This window comes from Eublepharis macularius, chromosome 5 (genome assembly GCF_028583425.1).
Source record: "Eublepharis macularius isolate TG4126 chromosome 5, MPM_Emac_v1.0, whole genome shotgun sequence".
Lineage (NCBI taxonomy): Eukaryota > Metazoa > Chordata > Lepidosauria > Squamata > Eublepharidae > Eublepharis > Eublepharis macularius.
Genome location: NC_072794.1, coordinates 8,248,033 through 8,258,672, shown reverse-complemented (window position 1 = coordinate 8,258,672; position 10,640 = coordinate 8,248,033). Strand labels below are relative to the sequence as shown.

The following is a 10,640-nucleotide window of genomic DNA, read 5'->3' as shown; positions in this document are numbered from 1 at the left end:
CAGTGCATTATTCAGGGAGTGCTTCTTGTCCAGAAAGCCAGTGAGAGCCAGTGTAGTGTAGTGTAGTGTAGTGGGCTAGACTAGGATCTAGGAGCCCCAGGTTCAAATCCCCGCTTTGCCATGGAAGCTTGCTGGGTGACCTTGGGCTAGTCACACACACTCAGCCTAACCTACCTCACAGGGTATGTTGTGAGGGGGAAATGGAGGGTAGGAGACCATTGGAGAGAAAGGCAGGATATAAATGAAGTAAAATAAATAAGAAAGAGGAAAGCCTCTAGCCCCTAGGATACAAGAGAATTTCCCCTCCCCAACCACCACTAGCAGTAGCTTCTGGGATAGAGGTTTTGTGGAATTAATTAGTTAAGCAAAAATAAAAAGACATTTATCTTGGTGCACCTTTTAGAAATTATTGTTTTTAGAATTCCTGAGGTAATGAGCATGTAGAGCGTTTAAAAAAACAGCTTGATTTAAATTCCTTGGCGGACTACAGAAAAGGCACGTTATTTCAGACTAACCTACATTAAAGGGCTGTTGTGAGGACAATGGGAATAGGAGAAACGGGGATGCTACGCTGACCTCCTTGGAAGAAAAGGGGGATAAAAATGTGATCAGTTATTACTTTTCTTATTTATGAAAACAGGAACCCAGAGTTCTAATATAAAAATCATGTAATATATCTTTGGAAGTGGGACTCTGGTGAGGCCATTCAAGTGTTAATTGCTCTGTCTAATTTTTGCCAATTAAAAAAAAAAATCTCTTCTGGGAAAAAAAAAGTGCCAAGTCCAGAATCCAAGCATGGGCGTGGGCTACAGAGGGGGCCGGGCGGTTTTTTTTCAGTCAGCTGGGTGTGGGCGGAGGCTCCTAGTTCAGATTTAAGAGGTTTGGCGTGTGTGATTTTGGGCTAGAAAGAGAATCGACATCAGTTTGGCCTCTCGAAGTCCTTGTATCGAAGGAAGGAAGGAAGAGAGCAAATTAAAAGTTGTTATGCCTTCCTCAAGAAAACAGTTCTGTGCAAGTGAAGATATATATCCAGGAGGAAAAGAAATGGAGACTCTCCTTCTCGGGCTTCTGCTCAGCCTGCTCTGGAATTGTGATGGTAAGTTGGACTGTCCGCTTTTTAAAAAGTCAGCCCATTCCACAAGTAAACTGCATTAGTTCGCTGCCTGTTTCTTTTCCTAGGTCTCCTCCTGTGCCTTTAAAAGCTTGTAGAGTCACCTAATGGCAGTAGGGGGGATGATATAAAAAGCATCACTATGGAACTCACTGCCACAAGCTATGGCCCTGACCCCTTAGGTAGCTTTCCACAAGCAAAGCAGAATCTCCATGCTCAGAGGCATATCATATGCTGGGCAGGCTATTGTCTATTGGAAACAGCATACTGGGCTAGATGGACTACTTTTAGCAGCAATACAGGCAGAATTTCAACAGTTTAAGCTGCTCACCCCACTCGTTTTTTAATATTTGGGGAATTGTTCCACTAGTTGAATTTCTGACTGCTGCTTAAATAATAACAACCAATTTATATACAGCCCTTCAGGACAACACTCATTCAGAGCAGTTTACAAAGTGTGTTATTATTATCCTCACAAGAATCACCCTGTGAGGTGAGTGGGGCTGAGAGAGTTCTAAGAGAGCTGTGATTGACCTAAGGTCACCCTGCTGGCTTCAAGTGGAGGAGTGGGGAATCAAACCCAGTTCTCCAGATTAGAGTCCTGCTGCTCTTAACCATTACACCAAAGAGGCTACATCAAAAGGAATAGAGTAAATAAAAATTAGAGCAGGAGTCCAAACAGCCCCTTTTGTATGTGTGTGTGTGTGATAAAGGTATTCTGTTACATTCTTGTCATTTAGCATGTTCGGGTACAACACAGTGGATAAAGCCCACAGCATCCTGTATGCTACTAGACTGAAGTTCTGCAGTCAGGGCTACTTTATTTTTTAAGTTCTGTCTGGTGCCAAAGAGGTTTATAAATAACTTTTAACTTTTTTGTCCAGGCCCAAACTTCAAACCTGCTCATACCTCTACTTGCTTTCACTTTTACTGACTGCATTTTCACCTTGACCTTTCTTCAAGTAGCATGGGCTTTCTATCTTTATCTTCAAAACAAGATTGAGGTAGAAAAGGTTGCAAACGCCGCTTATTTTGCACAGTGACTTAACTATGAATTAAACCCAGGTCTCAGAGGTCCTCAGACCCTGGAAACTCTCCCCTTTACTTTGGAGATTTTGTTTTACCGTGCATTGTCCTGAGACATTCATATCTGCCTCTGAAGTCTCAAGAACTGGAAATGTGCTTTAAAAATATGGAACCTGACTTTGGCACAGTATGCTAATTTCTATGTTTGGTGGAAGGGTGCACATAGTTCAGTGTGATGCAGACGTAATCTGCGTTAGCGATTGTGCCTACATGATGACAGATCCAAAATCAGGGTGGTTGTTTTTTTTTTTGTTGGGATGAGGTTACTTTTTCCAGATCAGTTCAACACAACATGATCTTGTTTATGGGCTGAGCACCAAATGGCAAAGAAGTTGCAAACGAAGCACCCAGGCTCCTATTCTCCACTCCAATATTTGCAGATTTTTGCCACTTTAGAAAGACCAAGGGGATGAATGTCTCCCCTCCTTGCAGTTATTTGCACAGCCCACAACCTTTGATATGACAGCCAATGTCGTGTAGTAGTTAGAGCACTAGGTGGGATCCAGGAGATCTGCAGTCCAAATCCCCCCCTTCTGCCATGGAAGCTCACTGGATGGTTTTGATCCAGTCATTCTCTTTCAGCTGAAACTACCTCACAGGATTGTTGTGAGGCTACAGTGAGGAAGAGAGAATCATGGAGCTCCTTGGAGGAAAGGTAGGGGGACGGATCAGGTGGTGTGAAACACCAGCTCCACTATTCACGCTAATTCCTTGGCTTTTAAAGGTGACATTGTAAAGAATTTTCAGTATTGGTGATTGTTACAACCTGAGAGGTGTTGCTATCATATTAGTATTGCAGATAAGGTGGGGGAGGCAGAGAGCTGAGGGCTCGCCTTCGGCCACCCCCTGAAATGAGCTTTGAGGCAGAGGGGGTCTCTTGTCGTAACGTGGGTCTCCCTTCCTTCTGCTCCAGTAGCTCTGCCGCTGCATGCCAGGACTCGCTTGACCATTCATCCCAAGGAGCCGGTGGTGGAAGTTGGGGGCTCTGTTCGACTGCATTGTTCCATGGATTGCCCAGGAGGCAAAGTGCAGTGGGAAGGGCTGGATACCGACCTGGGGGACGTCATTTCCAACGGCACGTCCAGCATCCTGACTGTCACCAACGCAGCAGTGAGGATGGAAGGCATGAAGATATGCATGGGCCAATGTGAAGGAAAGTCCTTCCAAAAGACGGTGGAATTACAGGTGTATTGTAAGTTGACTGAATTAATGTGTGTATTGCGGGTGGGGGGCGGGGGGCAGATTGGCTTGTAGAAGCAGCTTGCCCCACATTCTGTTGCGAAAAGTAAGAATGTCTGTGAACATTCTATTGCTGATAGTTAGATTGTCTGAGGACACTGTAGCATCACAACAGCTCAGACAACTTGAGGCACAAGTTTCATCAAAAGTTAGCTTGGGAGGAACAGATATATTTTAAAGTTTTTCCAATCATTGTTTCAGGTGGGTAGCCATGTTAATCTGCAGTAGAAGAGCAAGATTTGGATCCAGAAGAGTCTTAAAGACCAACTGATTTGGTTTTTAAGGTGCTGGTCTTTAAGGCGCTACTGGACCTGAATCTTGCTTTTCCAGTCATCCATATTGATACTCAGCAGGTCAAATAAATGGTCAAGTCAAATAATAAAAGAATAATTCTTTTGCCTGGTGCATCATGGCCCAGCAGTAGGCCAGCCTACAGCTCCGAAGCTCTGCAGCATTGCCTGACAATAGGCCCTACAGGTTAAGGGGTTAACCCCCAAAGTTGATGACTGCCCAGTGAAGGATGCCTTGGGATTCTGTCCTGACCACACACATACACTGTGTCTCCTTTCTTAGCTCTTCCAGACACCTTGCAATTGGACTCCCAGCCTGAGGTGCCAAGGGCTGGGCAGACAGCCCGTCTCTTCTGTTCGGTGAGCCACGTCTACCCCGCCGAAGCCTTTACGCTGAGCTGGTTCCAGGGAGACCACAGGGTGCAGTGTCCCGTGGAAGAGGATATGGAGGATTCTGAGCTGTTTACTTTTCATTCCAAATTGGAGATCCCGGTTGTTGCAGAACATACAACCTACCGGTGTGAGGCAAAACTGCAGATTGGTGAACATCTGTTCCTCCAAAGCAGGATGGTAACAATTCATGCCCAAGGTAAGAGCTGTACACAAATGGCTTACGTTGACCAATTCCCACAAGCAAGGTGGTAGGGGGACTAAGAATGTGGAGAGGGCCATTGGCTCCACTCCTCGTCCTGTAGAAGCTCCACCACTGTAGCAGAAGGGCAGCATCCCCTGGAGAAAAAGCTCCACCCCTGAACAGGAAATGGACTTTATCCACAGATACGACCAGACTGGAGAGGCAAAATAGACAAGAGAAAAGATGTTGGGTGTTCTATACTCTGTGTGATTGTTGCTATAGTTTAAGACTGGGAGTCAGACAGTCAGATGAACTGAGCTCAACTTTGCTAAACCTGTGCTGCTATGATCTTGCAGGCTGCTTGTTCCAAATTACCGCTCCCTTAGTTAACCAATAGATGCCACAATTTGATGTTTATAATCAGGGTGCCATGTTAACTACTAGACTTGAAAATAGTTTCGGGTGGGTCTGTAGTAGTAGTCTGTAGGGCTGCCAGCTCCAGGTTGGGGAATTCCTGGAGAATTTAGGGGTGGAGTTTGGAGAGGGTAGGGCTTGCAGGGGAAGGACCTCAACTGGGTATAATGCCATACAGTCCCCCCCTCCAGAGCAGCCATTTTCTCCACGGGAACTGATATCTGTTGTCTAGAGATCGGTTGTAATTCTGGGAGATCTCCAGCCCCTACCTGAAGGTTGACAACCCTAGTCTGTAGTCATGCTAATCTGTAGTAGTAGAAAGAAATTCAAGTCCATTAGCACTTTAAAAACCAACAAGTATACCCTGAAAATTTTTGTTGGTTATTAAGGTTGAATTTTGTTCAGCTTGAAAGTGTAACAGTAGAAAGTATCTCCAAGTTCTTGATCCTTGGGACACACAATATGAATCAATGCAATTATGGCCTGACATGCTCAGAACATCGTGTTTCCAGGCTGCTGCATCCCATCCAGGCAGCTTGCAGGGCCAGAATATAGTCATTGCAGAGCATCTGTGCCTTCTATCCATTTCTTAGCCATGTGTCTGCCTTGGGCTTAATTTTAACCTGAGTCAAAGCGGATGCAGCAAAAATCAATCCTTTACCAGAGTTACTTCATTCTAACCCATTGATTCCAACACGTAGACTGGTATAAACGTGGCATATGATTGCTCTGTAAATCTCCTATATCTGTAGAAGTTGGCAGGTCAGAAACTATAGTGCTGTCCTCTTTTAGTCTTCTGCTGCAGAGTGGTACATTTACAGTGCTATCCTAAGCAGAGTCACACCAGTTTAAGCCTGCTGAAATCAATGGATTTAGACTGGAGTAACTCTGTTTAGGAGTGCACTGTTACATTCCTGACCTTGCTCCCCAATGGACATGCAAATGGGTTTACATTGTCCTCCTCCATTTTATCTTCACAACAACCCTTTAAGATAAGTCAGGTTGAGAGTTTGTGATTGGCGCAAGGTTACCTAGCAATCTTCCATGGCAGAGCAGGGATTCTAACCTGGGTCTCCCAGATCCTAGTCCACCGATCTACTACTTCATACTGGCTTTCAACTCTGATTAATCCAGCCTCTGATGAAAATCCAGCAGGGTTGTAAACCAGTTCCAGTTTTTATAGCTGATTAATCATCAGTCTTTTTCACAGATTACATTTGAAGATCATTAGTTAGGAAAAAGCACATATTGTAAGGTCTGATTCCCTTTCTGTTTAAGAGGACCAGAGCTGTACGAATCCCAGCTGTTTAAAAAAAGGCATAATATTCTGTGCTGAGCAATCGAAATCCAGAGTACAAATTTACAGTTCTCTAGTTTGCAAAATTCTTCAATTGCTTTGCTAATTTGACTTTTGCTGGCCCTGTGAAGCTCAGCACCCCAGCCCCTGGCATCAGATTCAGCCACCCTGTCGGCTTCCGAGACTCAGCCCACTTTTCCAAGCATTCATTCACAGGCTCCTTCAGATCATGAGGGCCATAAACTTTGTTTTTAAAAAATGAAAGTTGAGATAGTCAGGAAGCCTATTAACCCATTTGTACTTGGTGGCGTGGAAAGTGCCGTCAAATCGTAGCCAACTTATAATAACAACATTCAGTGTATATACTGCCCTTCAGGACAACTTAATGCCCACTCAGAGCGGTTTACAAAGTATGCTATTATTATCCCCACAACAAAACACCCTGTGAGGTGGGTGGGGCTGAGAGAGCTCTAGAGAGCTGTGACTAGCCCAGGGTCACCCAGCTGGCTTCAAATGGAGGAGTGGGGAATCAAACCCGGCTCTCCAGATTAGAGTCCCGTGCTCTTAACCACTGCACCAAACTGGCTCTCATGGCAATCCCAAGGCAAAAGATGAACTGTGGTGATTTGCCACTGCCTGCCTTTGTATAGCGACCCTGGTCTTCCTTGGAGGTCTCCCATCCAATTACCAACCAAGGCCAACCCTGCTTCGTTTCCAAGCTCTGGCTTGCCTGGGCTATCCAGGCCAGGGCCATTTGTAATTACTTATTTTCCTCAAAAATATTTAACCTGCTTTTGTCCTCCCCCCACCAAAAGTCCCATTCTGCCTTTTCTGCCTCACACTCACAGAATCCTGACCTACGTACAGGACAAAACACAACATATATTTTAATAAGCAAAAGCTGCCATTCAGGAACAGTCATTTTTTCAGATTGTCACACTCTATTACTGTAGCCCGAACCAAAATAGCCTCCAAAAATGGGTTGCCATCTTGGTGATATATCTGTTAATTATCCTGTCAGTAAAACCTAAAGCCTCCTAACAAAATATTTAAAGATGCCTTATGTTTGGTTGCAGCTCCACAGGAGATACGCACCACTACAAAAACAACAACAAGCCATTCGGGGAGACCTGTCACTGCCACTGATGGGAGTTCTTCACTTGAGGCGCTCACCAGAAGCCTTCCAACCCTCCATTCCACAGAGCATTCCACCATTTTGATGCCTGTTGCTATCACCACGGTAGCCCCCATCTTGGAATCTACGACAAGCCCTGCCATCATGATAAATCCTTCCACTGGATCCCTTTCTCCAGCAGCTAACTCCTTTGGAAAAGTGTTGACAGTCTCTTCTGAGCCCCTGGATGGGGCTCTCCGCACCTCTGCAAAGCTCTCCATGTTCACTTTGACACCTGTTACAGAGACCTTAGCTAAGTTGGGGGTTGTTTCACAAGCCCTTCCCACAACAGACCAACAACCTGCTGCAAAGCTTGTTTCTACCACGAACGACCCTCCTGCGAAGAGCAGCGTTGCTACAAGAAGGCCTCCCAACCACACAGTGGAACAGGCCACAGGCCTCTGTAGGCCTGTGATCACACCTTTCCCTCCCCAAGGGACCATGGGGGGAACACTTCACATCACATGCCACGCAGTAGAGTGTCATGAAGATGTCCAAGTCCGGTGGGAGGAAACTCCTGTGGCTCAGTCCCAGTACCACCAGGAGAAGGCTGAGGGCCAGTCCACCTTGACTGTTGATAGTGTCAGCTTGGAGCACCAGGGGGTCTACCGATGTATTGTGATGACCAGCCAGCCCCGGATGGCAAGTTTACGTGTTATTGTGACTGCTGGTGAGTGACTCCTTCAACTCACAAGATGACTCATTTCTGACAAGAGCTACCGCGGTTTCAGCAATCCTTGCTCCTTAGGTGGGACAGGGGACAAAGACAGAGTCTGCATAGAACATGGGGGGTCAGAGATGGAGCCTGGGGGAATATGGCAAGCAGGATTGGAACAACGATGAGATCTGGTGGGTTTGGGGTAGATTCTGGCAGAACCTCCAGTCAAATGTATTGGCCTTTCGTGATATACACGTTCCAGGTGTTCAGCCTGACTCCGATTTAGCCCTCTCCACCAGTTCCTCATCTTCATGAGCAGGAAGATAGTTATTTTGGTTTCTCGTGTAAGCTAGACAGTGTGGAATTCTCAAAGGATTATACAGCTTGGAGGACCTTTTGTGTTTCTAGAGGTCTGGGGGAAAAGACTAAAAGGTGAATGTATAGTATTGCAAAACCTAAAATACAGGCAGCTTGATGAGAATCCTCAAGCAATGTTTGTTTCCAAACATAATTTGGCATTGAATAGTTGAATACTTTGGCTGTTCTTTTTTAGAACAAAAAGCCACCTGTAACATCTTCTCACCAAATTTGGGTATCTGCAGATAAATGGTTATAATTGACATGTAAGAGCAAAAACAGTTTAGAAATTTAAGGAGTTCAAGACCTAGCCAGGTTTTCAAAGGAACGTGCAAACTTGGGGGGGGGGGGAGGGTATGTCTCTCTCTCTCTGTGTATATATATATGGCAGAGAATTAGTTCCTGTCCACCTAAAAGAGCAGTTCTCTAGCGGGGAATTCTCAAGCTCAATTCCCACCCCCTGGCTAGGATCTCTTGGAATCTGTGGGGGAAGCAATGGAGAGTCAAAGAGGTCTGAAATAAAGTTGTCCATTTGGGGTCCTGGCTCGTGGATGAAAAGACCAATTTGTGATGCATTCTTGCTTGCTAATCAGCCCAAGAAAGTGTGTGTGTGTGGGGGGGGGGGTGTTACCAAATTCTGAGGCCTGCAACTCTGGGGCTTCTCCATGTTAAAACTGGAACCATCTTTTGACACTGAAGTGTGCTTCGTAGTTTAACCAAGGGAGGAAAAACCTTCCTGTAGTGTGTGTGTTCTCCATCAACTCAGAATAATGGGCAGGTCTTGAGCCATCCTTCTTGCAGCTGTACACCCTAGTAACAATATTCCCTCTGCCCAGTTGATGTAGGGTCACAGATGGGACCTTGCTCTCTGGGCAACAGAGAAGCTTTGGGGGTTCCTGTTGTCCACTGAAGGGATGTCTTGTGTCACAGAATCCTGGTGCATCCTTATTTCATCATGCGCGATATTTCTATCCATCACATTTAAAAGAGGATGTATGTATGTAGCCCCCCACCACCACACACACACACACACTGCCTTTGCATAATTTAATTTTGTGAGGCATGATTTGCTCTCTCTCATGTCACACTCAAGCAAAGAATTCAGGACTGCAATATTTGTGCAAGCCATAGCCATCGTGGCCTTCAAGCCCAGAGGTCCATTTTGTTTCTTTTTTTCTCTATCCAGGTATGTTCAACACTAACACTATCATTGCCATCGGAGCTGCTGGCTCTCTCTTGGGGCTGATCGTCACCAGCTATGTGTTCCGTCGTGTGTGGCAACAGCGTGGCAGCTAGTGTGGTACGATTCCTTGGCCGCTACTACTCTCCCTGCTCCAGTGACTTTGCCAGGGAAAAAGAGCTGGTTCTCGCTGGCCTCGGGGGGGCCTTGCAAGGAAGGATGCAACTGTTCCCTGAGCTATGCTACATGGGAAGGTTTGAATCAGGCCCTTCTAGACTTCACTGGACCATGCTGGTGGCACAGAGACCTCCAGTTGGGGGGGGGGGAGGCACTATTCACCCATGTTCAACCTCTGCAGTGGTGTGGTGCAGAAATTTTAGACTCTGGATAAAGGTCTTAGGCGGGTAAAGTATACTTCAAATGTGAAGCTACTGCCTGATTTGGGGGCGTCCCAAAATTTCTGCCCCGAAGTCCAATCCTGATGACACTGAGACCAAACTTGAACTCCGAGCTGGTTCTCCGCCCTCTCCAATGCTTTACATGAAAAAGATGAGAAAGGGGCAGAACAAACTATGAACTCTGAAGAACCAAGAAACAGAAACTATTCTATCTCTGTGTGTGTATACTACAGACTTAAACAGAGAGCTGCATTTCACTATGGATCCCCAGCAGAGATTTTTCCCTCCCCAAAACACAATCCATAGTATTCTTTAGGAAAAGCCATGGCTGACAGAAAACTAAATCAAAGTTTGTAGTCTGAAAAGGCTCTGTAAAAAGAAAAAAAAGGGACATGGGCTCATAAATGAAATGGATTACTAGCCTAAATACAAGCAGAGAGGAGCATGTAGTGCAGAATTAATGCATAGGTTCTAAGAACACATGGCTTTTGTAAAAGGCTCTCAGACACATGCATGGAAGACAGGCTGTCACTCGGTGTGAGCTGCAACAGCCAAGGATAGAACCTCTGTTTAGTGGCACTCTTTCTGCAGCTGCCAGACGCTAGGAGTGAAGTGAGGAGCTAGCTGAGCCGGCAAGCCAATTATAGGTGACCTTCCATCTGCAGTGACAACTTTGATTTGACTGCTTGTGTAGGATCTTTTTAAAAAATGCTTCCCAAGTTAGATCTGTTACATGTATGGTTTTGCTATGAAGATACTATTTCCATGGAAATAAACTGTCCTTTTCCATACTATATTAACACAGTTCTATTTAACTGGAGCCTAGCAGGCAAAGGCTACTTTAAACTAAACTTGAATTTCT

At 45.5% G+C, this 10,640-nt stretch overlaps 1 protein-coding gene across 2 annotated transcripts; it reads left to right on the top strand.

The window, feature by feature from the left end:
• The first annotated feature begins 939 nt into the window (after nt 1-939).
• On the top strand, nt 940-9,595 carry MADCAM1 (mucosal vascular addressin cell adhesion molecule 1). Of its 2 annotated transcripts, none has more exons than XM_054981590.1 (5): nt 940-1,096; nt 3,114-3,389; nt 4,010-4,315; nt 7,088-7,855; nt 9,387-9,595. In XM_054981590.1, the coding sequence occupies exons 1-5, from the start codon at nt 985-987 to the stop codon at nt 9,494-9,496; spliced, it is 1,572 nt and encodes a 523-aa protein (XP_054837565.1). In that variant the 5' UTR covers nt 940-984; the 3' UTR covers nt 9,497-9,595. The 2 variants fall into 2 exon arrangements, with proteins under 2 accessions (XP_054837565.1, XP_054837563.1); XM_054981588.1 differs by having other exon boundaries at nt 3,111-3,389.
• Nucleotides 9,596-10,640: the final 1,045 nt, after the last annotated feature.